The sequence below is a fragment of the Pagrus pagrus genome (assembly GCF_965226575.1).
Source record: "Pagrus pagrus genome assembly, chromosome: 15".
NCBI classification, from domain to species: Eukaryota; Metazoa; Chordata; class Actinopteri; order Spariformes; family Sparidae; genus Pagrus; species Pagrus pagrus.
In genome coordinates this window covers 24397959-24413089 of record NC_140199.1, presented here as the reverse complement: position 1 = coordinate 24413089, position 15131 = coordinate 24397959, and the positions used below count along the sequence as shown (strand labels likewise).

Genomic DNA, 15131 nt, shown 5'->3' with positions numbered 1-15131 from the left:
CCTAATCTATTTATCTATTTTAATTCCTCTAATGTGATAGGAAGTGATTTATTGCTCTTATTTCTTTTATCTATCCCTTTATTTGTATCGATTTTATGTGATGTGTCTGCTTATCCCTTTTATTTCTTTTACTTGTATATGTTCAGATCGACATTTTGTGTTTTGCATTTTGTGTTCTAACTTCCTCTTAGTTAAAGGTGCCATATATATTAAGTTATTATTAGTACTACTACTATTATTATTATTAGTAGTAGTAGTGGTAGTATTAGTATTATTAGTAGTATTATCATTTGTGAGTTCAATGTGTTTTGAACATTTGTAATTCCCTCTGCGTCCTCTAGGTGTCAGTGTGGCGCCATCTTGCAGCATGAACGCCCCAGGTTGCCTTCGTTCATGCACCTTTTCCCACTTTACCTCACTGTCCTCGCGCCGACTGAGGCGCGTGATACACACCTTAGTAAGTAAGACGAAACAGAAACTGTCTTATCGTCAACTAACAAAGAGCTGTTGAGAAAAAGGACTCGGACGACCTGATATGAGGTTGTTGGAGGGGGAAAAAAAATTCACGAAGAAGTGAGCGTCGTGGGAGGGCGGGCCACCTGTGACGGCAGCTGAGTGGAGAGTCAGCCCCACTGTCAACGCTGTGTGTCGGTCAGTGGGTGTATGTTTGTTGGGGAGTGTGTACAGGCGTTTAAAGTCCAGTTGGATTATTTTAAGATCAAGGAAAACGAACATATGCTTGTCTTCGAGGAATTTGTACGCGACTCAGGTAAGACACACGGAACATTAGCTTACCAAACCTACAGAAAAATACCTGTACTTACTGTAGTAGTGAGTTTACCTTGATATGCTTCTATTGTGGCGCCTTTATAGCATTTCTACAATTGTCACACGGTGATAGTTGTGTAATATGATTATTCTTAACCTCTTAAAATCTTTCTGACAAGTGTACAATGGTCAGAATTTACAGTTTTCTTCTGATATTTGTACAATATCCTATAAAATATGAGATAATACACGTCTCATTGTGATATATGTTCACACAGGTGTAATATATCACCAACTGAGGCAAAAACAGACATCATGAATGTGTGTTAAAAAAAAACAACTGGCTAATTGTTGTATTTGATGACCAATAATGTGCCCTCCTGCCTCATTTTTACTGCATTACTGCGTTATAACTCATCTGGGGCCGCACTGGTCCTGACTCTCAATCCGTCAGATATCAACAGGGATGTGGGCAACATGCAAAGTGAAAGCTGCAGCCTCTGATTCATGTGGGAAACATATGGCGAGCTGTTAGGTCTGATTGGAGTAAATCAGCTGTAAATACACATTGATGATGTTGAAGGTGCTTCAGGAGCTCGATTGATCTGCTTCATGGGCAATCAGACACCTCCTGTCCAAGCTGATGGTCTTTGTAACTGTGATGTAATCATTAAGCCTATAGAGAAACCCGGTGAACCCACTTATCTACCTGTGTAGTCTTTACGTATTCATGACGTAGTGGAGGGAAACACATCTGAGATATGCTTAGATGGGGTAACACAAAGTATGTTATTGTCATGCAGACCTTGATGTTCTCCTTCTATTGTTTTTTTAATTCTGGCCCGTTCTTCAAAGGGAAGTTTAACCGGTTTTCCACTCAGACCTTATTCAAGTGTTGGTTTTGTCCATTTATAATCAGGCTTTTGTCTTTACTTCCCTGTGGCCTTTAGTTTTGAGTAACTCAATGTTCTGCTGCAGCCTCTCATTGGCACAGTCCAAAGGGGGCAACCATAATAAAACAGGAAGCTCAGAGTAAAGTCAGTAGCTCTGTCAGTGAAAAGAGCATTATTCCATCAGGATTTGTTCTCCTGGCTACAGCTACACTGCAAACGTTCTCAAACAATGTTTTATCACATTATGGCATAAGTGATGTCCATTTGTGGTTTTAAAAGCTACGTTGATGCACAATGTGGATTCTTCTAAGATAATACGGATAACCAACAATTACCTGTTCTGATGGCCGATACTGATAACCAATTAAGAAACTCCTAACCTGTATTTTACACATACATGTGAGTAAGAAGATGGGTGATATGTGTCTTTATTTGGCTAAAATTTTACTGATACCAGTAAAGAGCTGATAATATAATTTTTTTTAATATCGGGCTGATAGTTTATCGTTCTAGTATATATTGTGCATCCCTAGCTGCACTACAGTAAAGTGATGAAATTTTTCTGAACTTACCAGACTGTTCTTCGTGGTCTAATACTTGCCTCTTCCCACTTTGTCATTGTATTCACATGAAAGATGATTATTTAACAAAAATGTCATTAGGTTATTATTTTGTGAAAGTATTGTTAGTTATCCCGACAGTATTGTCGCAATATCGATATCGCAGTCTTTCAAAATAGAGATACACCGATTATCGACCTGGCCAATTATTAGGGCCAATATTTTTCTGTTGATCCATATCACTGTTTTTTTTTATATCAGATTGCAGATGAAACAATTAATTATAAAATACAACACTTCCACCACATTCAAGCAATAACCTATGGCACTGAATAATCTGAATCTGCAAAGTCACTTGTAACTCGAGTTATGAATGTGGAAGAAGAAAGTAGCAGAAAATGGAAACACATAAGTTGAGTTTCCATGAAAATGTACTTAAGTACAGTACTTCAGTAAATTGTAGTTAGTTACTGCTTATTCCAAATTTTGACAGGAAGATTTTTATTTTCACTGCAAATGTATATTGTTCTCATATATCAATCATTGATCTCCTTGATTAGGAATACTTGGTGTCAGTTACAGCCATGACAAACATTGGCCGCGTTTCCCAGATTCGATCGTTCTTAAGGACTTAAGAAGGCTCTTAAGAAGGGTTCGGCTAAGAAGGAGCGCTAAGATACGGGTGTTTCCCAGATGCGTTCTTAACTGCCTTCTTAGAGAACCTTAAGATCAAGCCAAAGAAGCTTCTGAAGAAGCTCTTAGTGGGAGCTGTCCACCGCGCTGCTGCTGTGCTGAATCAATCGATGCCAGGCAGATCGATCACCCACCTCTTTATCAGCGCATAAGTGCGTGTGTGTGTGCGCGCGCTGTCAGACCGGGCTGTCCAGGCAAAGAGATCCAACGGCCGTTGGATCTCCGCACGGGGCAGCCGGTACTTTGCCTGGACAGCCCGGTCTGACAGCACGTCCAGAGGGGAGAAGTGCTGACGCACGTATGCATTTATGTAAACCGTCCGGCTTCGCGCACGGCGACGCTGTTGGTTCGCAGCGTGCTGTATTGCAGCCGTGGTTTCTCACACGCGCGGACTTTGGCAACGCAGAGTAGCAGGTGAAGCCTCTCTGGATGAGGTTCAGCTGAGTTTAATTCATCTGTTCCCTTGATATCTGTGAAATGCCACAGGGTTGTTGTTTTTTTTATGTGTAGTACTATAAACTCATATATGCAGATGTTGCGGAAAAGTTAAACGTGTAATTCAATAAAAAGGTTTTTTTTCATCTACCATTTTCTTATTTATTTTTTTCTTGTGCCAGTGGTCCGCAGCTATGAGCGCATTTCAACACTGAGCATTGTTTTATTATTTCGCAAAGTGGAGGATATAAATTTCCCTGACGCGGCTTGATCACTGAGCATTTGGTCGCTAAGAAGGCTGTTAAGAGTGGGTCAGCTCGATCTTACATTTCCTTCTTCGTGAAAGATCTTCTTAAGCTAAGAGCGACTCTGGGAAACGCATCCTTCTTTCACAGCGTTCTTAAGAGCGCTCCTAAGAAGATCTTAGCACTTAAGAGCTTCTTAACGAATCTGGGAAACGCGGCCATTATCAGTCGATCATCAAAAATAATGTTATATCTGATTTTGTCACCCTGTCCTCACATTTATTACAAAATAAATCTATTGCAATATTATTTTAAGCCCATGTTGCTCAGCACTAAAGTTTATGGAAGACGACAAAAGTTGTTCCCTGTTCTTCATTCATGCCCTCTATTTGCACTCTGTGGATCTAATATCGTCGTTCTGTTTCTTTGTAGTGTAGATTTGCTGTTGCTCTTTCTACCTACTAGCTTGCAACCTCTGTCATGTCTGTCTGTCCTGGAAGAGGGATTCCTACTCGTTTACTCTTCCTGACGTTTTTCTCTTTTCCCTCACTGGTTTCATACTACAAGTAAGACCAATTCAAGACATTAGTGAACTAACTGTAGGCATCCTGTTTTCTTAAATGAGAAACAGGATGAGAATCTTGTTTTTGCGGGTCTAAACTTCTCAAACAAAAAACATGAATTTTGGACTTTAGACTCTCAACCATTGCCACATTTGGACCAGAGAAGACCGTCAGCAGCGTGGAAAGAGTCTCATAAATATCACAAATACGCTTTGACATAAATGATGGCATACAACAGTCAATAATACACTGACACAGACACACAGTTTTTGTCTTTTTTTTTTGTACTGTCAGAATAACTCCAGTGTGAAAAGTCAGTTTAAAGATCCCAGTGTTACACCACAAAGTGACTGTACAAAGTATGAAGCCACAGCACAAATAGACTTCAGTTCAGTTGGCTTCCTTTTGTCTCTCTGTAAAACGAGTGTTTTAAAGCAGTCTGTCTCTCTGTTGAGGCGCAGCTCAATAGCTTTGACTGTAATCTTTTCTACTATTTGTTACGCGCACACACATCCGACACAAAAACTGAGAGTTTGGAGTGCTTTAGAACAATTGTTGTCTGTTGATGGAGCTGTCACCGCAGCGCTCCAATCTCCTCTATTCAGGCAGGTTTATAGACACTTTATAATTGCCTGATAAAATCCTTTTCCGTGAATGAATGTCATGGGACTGAGGGCTGTGCAGCGAGATCAGGGGGAGGACCGATTAGTAAGGTTAGGTCGTCAGTGATAGAGTCACCGTGATTTCCTCTGGGTCAGTCTCATCTCATCCACAGCATATTTTCTCTAAGTTTTGACTCTTGTGCTCAGTGGCCAATTAACAATTGAAAGCATGGGCATTCAGGGGGTCCGGCATACTCAGAGCCGAGCCTGGAGTAATGGATTTTAGATGACAGAGAATTGGGAATGTCACAATTACTGGCTCATTACTGTACGCTGCTGGATTTTCTGACAGTGTTTACCTCTGTGCTCGCTCCTCTCCTTTCTCCTCTCGTTCTTTCTCTTTGTATCATTTTCCTGTGAAACATTTCAATCTGAAGAGACTCCTCTTCCTCTCGGGATTATAAGACCACATCAGGACCACTGTGGGTGATAGACGGACGGACTGATTGAAGGGATTTAGACCCTGACAGCCCATTTGAGTGATTTGGTGTGCATGAGTCAAATAAATGACTTGTAAAGAGCCCTTCAGAGCACCTCCTACTCTACCTTTTAAGAGCAGCTTACACGAGCCTGGGAGGGTAAATGACACCCCTTTACAGTGTTTGACAGGCCTCAGGAGAGGCAGCACATCCTGAGAGAGGATTCATGACTGAAATAATTGGTGTCCCAAAAGAATATTTCCCATACTTGGAACAAGATAGAGCTGTGAAAACCTATAAAAAGCAGTTAGTCAAAAAGTAGAATTTCCCAAGCGGCGATGTTTCAAGAACTCATAAAAGCAGCCACGATTTCACTGTGTTGAAGTTATTTCTTTATGCCTGGAAGACCATCAGGTGGTTTTGCAATTTCAAAGCATTTACGTGGTTAAATTTGACTCATGTAGAGTAGAAATATCCCTTTTAAATCCATCACTATCAAGATTTAGTTGACCTTACTCTTATCTCAAACTTGCTTTCTGTTACAGTAATGAATTTGTTTTTGAAACTCGTATTCTCAGAAGAGGTCATGTTTTTATGCAAGAAACCAGAGAATAATTTTCATTTTTGCAGTTAATCAATTAATGGTTTAGTCCATTAAAATGTCACAAGGAAGTTGTCAGAGCCGAAGGTTTTTTTGTTTCGTTCAGCCAGAAGCCCACAAGCCAGAGGTACTTTGAGTAACAATGACATAAAACAGAAAAGAGAAAAACCCCTCACATTTGAGAAGCTGGAACAAGCAACTGTTTATCATTTTCTTGAAACATTCATGAATCATTTCAGTTCAGAACTGAAAAGGCAGCTGGCCCACACAGATTAATTTGCAGAACATTTATACTCACAAGTACATTACTGCTTAATTTTATTAAAAGACAAAGAGCAATACATCAGACATCTCGCATCGATTTAACTTGAACCTTTTGTTAGTTTCAGGTCTGTCTGCTGAGTTCATTTCACAGGCAACTGAAACCAGTGACTGCAGGGAAAATGTTTTCTGAAAAAACATTTTGTTTGTTTTCAAGAAAATTCTGATTTGTGACATGCAAAATCATCCCAGTGCATCTTATTAAAATAAAGAAAAAGATTGGAGACACCATCATTTTAGTACTACCAGTGCACGATAGTCTTACAGTACATAGTGCGAGTTTACAGTGGGAGGAACAGTGGGTAGTAAAATGTCATAACATCTTGGTTTATACAATGCTGTGATTCCCTGTCTCACAGTTTCTTCCCACTGTTAACATCACAGTTAGTGGAGTATCTCTGTTATCCACACCTGCATGCTGCTGCTGTGTTTGTCCGTTTCATTATGCAGTGCTCAAGCCGGCCGTTGTCATGGTGTCAGCCCTGAGGGACTGCTGGGACTGTGTGTAAGAGTGCAGTCACAAACACTTGTGCTAATGGCTCCAGTTTTCTGCTCCTTTTTTTGTTGCATCCATGTGAGTGTGCGTAACTGGATTTGTGTTAGTATGTGTGTGTGAGTGCGTGCATGTGCTCGCTCAGCTCTTTGGTGTGCCGGAGGCGCACTGTGTGAAAGTAAAGAGCTAGAGAGTGTGACTGTTTACATTTGGAACTGGGAAAGAATTAAAGACAGCGGTGGAGTATTTAGAGAGAAAGAGAGTGTGTGTGTGTGTGTGTGTGTGTGTGTGTGTGTGTGTGTGTGTGTGTGAGACTAAAAACAAGAGTAAGAGAAAGAGAGATGTCACCATTCCTCCACATAAAACTGGATAAAGTCGGTGATGCTCCACAGTCAGTGTTGGTGTGTGCGCTGGTGCATGTGATAGTGACACACACACTTCATCTCCTCCCTCCCCTCCTCTCACCACCTCTCCCTTCACTCCTCCAAAAGAGGAGTCTTGTTCTCTTGGAACAACATTGGCATTCACATCACAACACACACACACATACACACAGACGCATCTTAGAGATGATCATATTTCACTGTCCCTCCTCTCGTGGATTTGGCTCCTCTCAGGTACGTCGGCTGTTTGAACTGGTCTCACACCTTATCGGTCCGGACCGCTCCACATCGCCGCTTAATCCCCAAGTGTTTGCCCGTTGTATCGGCACGTAGCTCTGTTTGACAGCCGTTGTTTGGTTAATGATATTTCTCGGTCATGTGTTTACACTCGGCAGCTGTTGCTCACACACACCACACGCCGCAAGACTTTTGCAACACAGAGAGTCGACCCCGGTCTCGCAGAGCGCCATTGATCTACAAAAACATCCAATATTTTATTGAGTGAACGCACTTTGTGACTCTTTCATACCTCTGGCGTCATCCTTGTGAAATCCTCCACGTCAGCTTGTTTCATGTGTTTGAACTGTGCTGCTCAACTTCAGCGGCTTTTTCAACTTCTCCTGACTTTCTGAGGTGACATCAGTGCTCACGTGTTCAGAATTTGATGCTTCCTCCAGTGTAGACATGACTACTAACAGTGTTGCTTTTGTGTGTGTTTCTCCTACAGCGCAGTGAAAGCTTGCCTGCCAGTGTTTGTCTGAGAGCGTAGGTGTGTGTGTGTGTGCGCAGGAGTGTATGCGAGTCGTAGGGTGAAATGTTTGTGTGAGTGCCTCTGCACCCTGGTTGGAGAGTGTGTGTCCCATGAGAGGCTCGGCTGAGATGCAGGGAGCTCGATCCTCTGCGGTGCGGCTCCTGCTGCTGAGCTGCTGTGTGTGTGCGGCGGCCGGCTACCCGTTCAAAACGCCTCTGGACCTGGACGTGACTCCACGCATCACAGTGTTGAGCAGCGGTAAGCACAGACACAAACACACAGCTAGGGCTGCAAGTAGTGATTATTTTCATTGTTGTTTAATCTGCTGATTATGTTCATGATTAATCCATCAGTTTTTTGGTCGATAAAATATTGAGCAGTCTCGTTTTGTCCACAATCCAAAGATTTTCAGTTTACTGCCATAGAGGAGTAAAGAAACCAGAAAATATTCACATTTAAGATGCTGGAACAGAGATTTTTATTACAATAAATTGAATAGCTGACAGCTAAAAAATAAATCATATCAGCTCTACGTAAAATGTCAGAAAAATGCAAAAATGCTGACAATAGTTTCCCAGAGCCCAAAGTTCTGTCTTCTTTTTTGCCTCTTTAGTCCAACCAACAGTCAAAAACCAAAAGACTCTTGACAAAGAAAAGCAGCAAATCCTTACATTTAAAAAAGCCGGAACCAATTGTTTGACATTTTAGCGTGTAAAATGATCAAAATAGTTTTGTTTCACTCTACTAATCTATTAAGGACCAATCGTTGCAGCGTTACAAAAGATCGGGGTGTTTCTGATACGTTTTTGGTGCCACACATTCTTGTTAACATTTAAAAATCTTCATCATTAACCCCTCAAACACTGAACTTAAAGACCTTCATATGTGTCATAACTCAATGAGCTATGTTGTAACAGGTTTCTTTCAAGGTCCAGTATGTAGGATCTAGTGGTAAAGTTGCAAGATGTCAACCAACTGAACACCCCTTGTCTCAGCCGTCCCTGCTGTGAATGTTAAAGCCCTCTCTAGAACAAGGTTTGGTTTGTCCCTTCTTGGCTACTGTAAAATTGTCGTGCAACAAGGTGGTACCCGCTCTCTTTGTAGATATAAAAGTCTCTTTGTAAAGTAACAAAAACACAACAATTAACTTAACTTCAGGTGGTTATACACTAACAAAAACATAATTAGAAATAATTTCTGCCAACAGATCCCCTAAATCCTACAGACTGGAGTATCTCCATTTGGAAAGAACCACTTTATTTATTCAGTCTCTGTCCGTAGTATTGCAGTTGTCGTCTTCTCTCTCTTTATCTTGTTTTTTAGTCTTCTTTATATCCCTTCTCTCTATTCTCCTGACGCAGCTCTTTTCTCTTCTTCAATTCGCACACACACCATCTTGCCTCTGGTAATTTTTACACCTGCCTCAGTCCTATAAAAGATGATTATTTTTTTCTTTATTCAACTGTAATTATTATTCATTCACCATGAATGAGTGATGGCACGTAGCCTGAAGTGCCACAGAGACCGTGGCAGATGAGTGAAGTGCTTACACTTGGATCCCTGCGGAGCACCGGGGAGACTGACACCACTGTAGGTAGTTGAGAAGCACCGTAACCATGACAACTGTAGTAGTATGGCGCAAGACCACCTTATACAGTATTCTTCTTTTGTACGTGTGTGGGCAAGTGTGTGTGTGTGTGTGTGTGTGTGTGTGTGTGTGTGTGTGTCTCCTTAAAGCTGTTATCTGATCCTGGACTTTATTTGTTGATTTACAGACGTGTGAAAGAAATTTTCTCACGTCTCCACTTCAACTTGTAGCCAGATTCACTTTATAAGATCCACTTGTAGGACCATGTCCCTCCTCCCCTCTCCTCTCTTTTTCCAAACAGTTGACTTTCTCATAATACATCACCCACCTACACTTATTATCCATCTTTTTTTCCCCTGTTGCTGCACTGCTATGAACCTCTGTTGATACCTTTATCTCAGTTTCTGTAAATCATCGGTTGGTGCTGGAGCCAGCCCACAGGTCCTCCTACACGACTCATCTCCTTGCCTGCTGCCCCGTCACTCTCTCATCTCCTCCATCTCCTCTGCAATCCATCTCTCTAGCTCTGCCTTTTTTACTCCATCTTTTCTCCATTAGTTTGTACTTTTCATGGTTGCGTTGCCCTCTTTTAAGTCCGTTACCTTGCCATTACCTCTCGTCTTTGTTTCTTTTGCCTCCCTCCTCTTGATGAGAAGACTTCAATATGCAAACTTAGCATTGATCCCTTTAATCTCTGTGTTTCTTAGCAACCTCAAGGCAAACCCTCCAAACCTGTGTAGGGTAGTTAAATCACACACGCATGCACACGAGCATAGGCAACACACACTCACCTGTGTTTTCTCCTCTTTTTTCTCATAGAGATGGTGAAAATATTTGTGGGAGGGAGGTCGTTAGGGGTTATTAATTTGATGAATTCCAGTGCTTAGGTAGTATAAGCAAATGAAAACTAATGCCTTGTAGTTACACACACTGATTTATCTTTTTAAACACTTGTAATCAATTACAGTCAGGGCCTTTAAATTTATTCATTCAGTCAGGCCCACTCTCACGTCTGAATACTCTGGACCGTAAACATGCCTGATGTTCGGGTGTGAATTTGCATGTCGCGCTGTCACGTCACAGTCCAGCGCCTAGAGGTTCAGCCAGTGTGTGTACGTGCCTGGTGTGTGTGTGTGTCCCTGAACACTGTGTACTTTGCTGATCAGCCGAGGTCCCGAGTGTTTGCTCAGTAAATAATATCATCTGGGCTTCTCTCGCTGCCTCACTTGCTCCTTTTCTTTCCCTATCGAATAAATCAAACTCGCCTTATCTCGCATGATCTCGTAAGCCGAGGCTAAAATGTGCTGTCATATGAATATCATGTCAAATAATAAATCTCTCTCCGCTGCGTCACACTTTCAGCGAGGTTGTTTTGAGTTACCTCGCTCCAGCTGTCAGGCGTTCAGTGTCCTAATGCTCAGATTACACTGAGGAAACTTGGGCATTGTCTCTTCTATATTGCTTTGTCTTCACTCACAATGAGTATCACGTAGGATGTTGCGAAAATCCCATACAGGTAATACTCTTCTTCCTCCTGCTGAGAATGAGAGAGGAGAAGTAGACACCTGATTACCCAGGAGCAGTCTTAGATGTGAACTGCCTGCTGCTGCTGCTGCTGCTGCTGCTGAAGTGAGCAGAGTGGATCGTGTTTTGCAGCAGCTGATAAGAATCTTAATGACAGAGTGCATGATAACCATGCAATCTTCAGGGGGAAGTGGATTGGCTGAGGATGCAAGAAGTCTGACACTTTTTCTTCTTGGTTTTGTTGAGATACTCTACTTTTCAATGGGCATGAAAGGTTGCGTAAATGTTGTCCAAACAGCTGACGGTGAAACCTGCTCAGCATTAGTCACGTCAGATTTTTTAATTGGACGTTAGATTATAACTCTGCTGTAATTTTCACACTGTTTGCTCACATAATATAACCGTTGTCTTGTGGCGATATTGTTGTGGTTAAATAATGCCTCGAGGTTCTCTGTGTCTGTGTTGACATTGGTGTCATGTTTACCCAAGCTAAGTGGAGTCCTGATAGATCGTATGCTTAGAACTTACATAACTCTCCGGCATCTCATGACTGCAGCAAGTGACTTCATCACATGTCTTAACAGTGACAAGTGTGTGTGTATATGTGCGTGTGAGTGTTTGTATGAGTGAACCCCATTAGTGTCTTGTCCTGTCAAACAGATGCATCCCGATATAGCCTGGAAAACTGGACAAGGGTCACATACACGAAGCAAAGAGACTTTGAACTACAAAAATGCCACATTTAGTACAAGTGGATTTGATGAAATCTAATGTTGTGTTTGGCCTCTTTTCATTATCTTCTTTCTCCTCAGCAGAGCTGTGTAGGATGAGCATAATCCCTTGGCTTTTATTGTCCATAACGGAGTTGCAAACTCATTTCTGGTCAGTGCTATATATAACTAAATATTAAACAGAGAAAAGCAGAAAATGGTGGGACAGTTACAGTAGCAGATGGTCTGTTTTTCAGATATCTATCAGTGTTCAGATTGATATCTTTGACTTCGATTGCTCTGAATTTAACTTTAGTGTCGTGGTTTTGAGTGAAATGTCTTGTCATGAAATGTGGTGAAGACATTCAGGTTCACGGATGCTTTTGTTATGTCTTTCTTTGTTTGTTGTATTTTTTGTGCTTTTGTTGGGCTGGTTATGTTTTGTCTTTTTGTTTTGTCTGCCTATAGCCTGTTTTTCTTTACCACAGTCTCTCTTGCAAACCCCAATTAAACTCAAGTTTATTTTCTTCTCAGGATGTATTACTACTTACTTACTATGGTCATTTCTGATTTTTCATCATCTGACCAAAACCTTTAATTTGTTCAACACTTTGGTTTATGACGAAATCCCTGTCAAACTAATGACATTCCAACCAGTGCCTCAGTTGCACTCAGTTGTGCCAATAAGTCAATGTTAGCATGTGGGGATGCAATTTCTTTACGTTAGAGTTGGCTGCCTTAACAATCGATTATCGGTAAATCATTGATAATATATGAAATATGTTACAAAACTGTACTAATCATGCAAATGATGCAAATTCAGAGTAGGCTACATTATGAGTTAAAGAGTTCAGGAATTAAAAGAACAGATATATTAAAGTAAACACCAAGTTACTTGAATGATTAACTGAATAACACAAAATAATGACTTCATTTTAATTGTGGGGCTCCATCACTGTGGCTATCCAACAACATCAAGCCTATATTGAGGCCAAAATGTAAAAATATCAATTTGTATTGACTTTTTGTATTTCTTAAATGCCTTGTTTGAATTACTTTGTATTACCTAATCCCCCACTGGCCTGCAGTATAATAATCAACCAATGAAGTCATTTAAAACAACGACACTAACTAGAATGGCACTCAGTAGAGTGCATACCTCTGCCAAGGCCCAAACAGTCCCGTTTTGCACTAACTCATAGACACAAGCCACCTAAATACAACTGATTTATTTTCAACAAGTGAAATGACAAAAATGTTGAAAAACACCCTATCTCGCAATGTTAAGGAAAGCGAGAAAACGTTCCTGGATCCGTCCCTTTATCCTGATCGCTCCAAAAGTTAATGGGGTCTATTCTGGGCTGAGACCCATTCTCCATCCATTTTTTGTGGAAATCCGGTTAGTAGTTTTTGTGTAATCCTGCTAACAATCCAACGGACGAACAGACCTTGGCGGAAGTGTTAATTGCTAAATATTACTTGCTAATTGTTGAACATACAATAATTATATTGTTAGTTGCAGCCACAAAAATAAACATGTGATTGCATAGAAACGTAGTAATTGGGGATATTTTTGCTTGATAGAAGGGTTAAACAGTTGATCATCAAAATTGTCAGAAATTAATTTTCTATCAAATAATCAATAAGTAACTAATCATTTCCGCACCAACAATGAGCAGGGAAGCTTTGAGCTATTGCATCGTGCTTTTCTCATTGTGTTTTTTTCACAAGGAGCTTTGAAGTCACATAAAGAGATTTTCTCTGCAGCTACAGCACAGTGGAGTTTAATAGAAGATAAATTCTTCTTCAGTCTAAAAAAAGAATCTCAGATTTTCAAGCGAGTCGCTCAGAATCAAAGAGCAGGGCCCTCTTACCTCTTTGCACTGACGTTCGACAATCATACAATGAGAAATCCATCAAAGAAGATAAAGCGATTTCTATTTCTGCCTTTATTCTCACACTGTCTGGTTTGATTGAAAAAGTGTTCACTCTTGTGCTTTTTAACATGCCTTACCCTGATGGCAAGAACTTTATACACATTTGTGGGCTTTCTAAAGGCCTCCAGGGACGTGTGTTGTTATGCGAATATCCATCGGTGTGGATTTTTTTTTTGGATGATATTATCACATAAAAATCCATGTGTTTGGATGTGGACAATAAAGTAAACAGTCTAGTGGTACTACAGGGGATACATGAGTCAATTCCTGGAGTATTTTAGAATATATGAATGTAAACAGTGGATGCTTTTATTATTTGTTAACCTTCAGCTGTACCCATAGAGACGGAGCTGTAATCAATAGCAGCAGCATAATGTGTGTAGCCACACAAATGAGTCAGGATGTCTCTGTGGATGAACAACAAGAAGACAACAAAGAAGGTTCGGCGTGATTGTCTTTAGGCCCGTCACAATAATTGCATTTTCGAATTATCAATGTCTCCAGTTATGTTTACATGCTTGTTTGTTTACATTAGGACTTTCCCAATATTTGAGGCAATATGATGCCAGATAATAAGACTGGGATGCAGCACCTAAGCCATTTTTCACATTTTATTTATCTTTCTTGTGTGGTTTTATTTCTTTGAGGTGCTATTTTTTAATGGGCATAGCAGAGGAAGTCAGGTTACAAAAGGCCACCTTCATTAACAACCAATTCTTCTCTCTCCGCTCCTCTCCCTCCTCAGGTCTCCAAGGCTGCAGGCGTTTCCAGTCCTCTGCAGTCAACTACAGCACCATGTTGCTGGAGGCTGACAGTGAGCGTCTCTACGTCGGGGCCCGGGGGGCTGTATTTGCTCTCAATGCCTCTGACATCTCAGCCAGCTCTGCTCTCACTGTGAGTTTTGTTTGTTATCGGTGTTGCTGCATGTTTTATGCCTCAGCTGCCGTATCTTTAACTCTGCAACAGCTTCATTTGCATTCCATACAAGGCACGAAACTTTTTGGAGGCAACAGTATTTCATTTGAGGCAAAAGTATTTATTCCCCTGTCACCCCTTGTGTGTTTTGTTACACCACAGGAGCTCCTTTCAGCATAAACTTGCATAATAATGAGGTAAAACTATGTACTGTATCTTCTCACTGTAACTCTAAATAGATACAGAATTCATCATAAACATCCACATATTGGTCCATGTTGACACAGAAATACATCCTAATTAATGCTGTGATTAGCATACTATCTATCGCAATGCAGTGCTGCCAGTGTCTACCCTACTTTTGAAGTTCAAACATACAGTAAAAATGCAAATTAAGAATGCCTTATTTGTTTTTTTTTGTTTGTATTTTTTTTACAAGTTTTTGTGTGTTTTAACCTGGTGTCTGTTGTATGTATGGAAACCGTTGGATGATTTTCTTTTCTGAGGGTTTTTCCATCATGTTTCGTCTTGGCCTGTACACTTTTACACTTAGCAGGATACTCGGTTTCTCTGCATTGTGTGTGTCTGGTGGTCTCCATGGTAACTGATGCTAGCAACGGCTACCAGCTGTCACTGCTAGCTAGCTTCTATACTTTTTGGAACTCTAACT

At 40.8% G+C, this 15131-nt stretch overlaps 1 protein-coding gene across 4 annotated transcripts in view; it reads left to right on the top strand.

Annotated features, from left to right (window-relative positions):
• The first annotated feature begins 433 nt into the window (after positions 1-433).
• LOC311270428 (semaphorin-4G-like) overlaps positions 434-15131 on the top strand; it is a 32059-nt gene continuing 17361 nt past the window's right edge. Inside the window, exons 1-3 of one of the 4 annotated variants that reach the window (XM_084375279.1) lie at positions 434-769; positions 7764-8045; positions 14292-14440. In XM_084375279.1, the coding sequence (XP_084231405.1) occupies positions 7898-8045; positions 14292-14440 (297 nt within the window). In that variant the 5' untranslated portion in view covers positions 434-769; positions 7764-7897. Of the gene's footprint in view, positions 770-7184; positions 7271-7348; positions 7670-7763; positions 8046-13913; positions 13987-14291; positions 14441-15131 lie in introns of those variants that run through there. The other 3 variants (XM_084375280.1, XM_084375281.1, XM_084375282.1) reach the window with 3 other exon arrangements.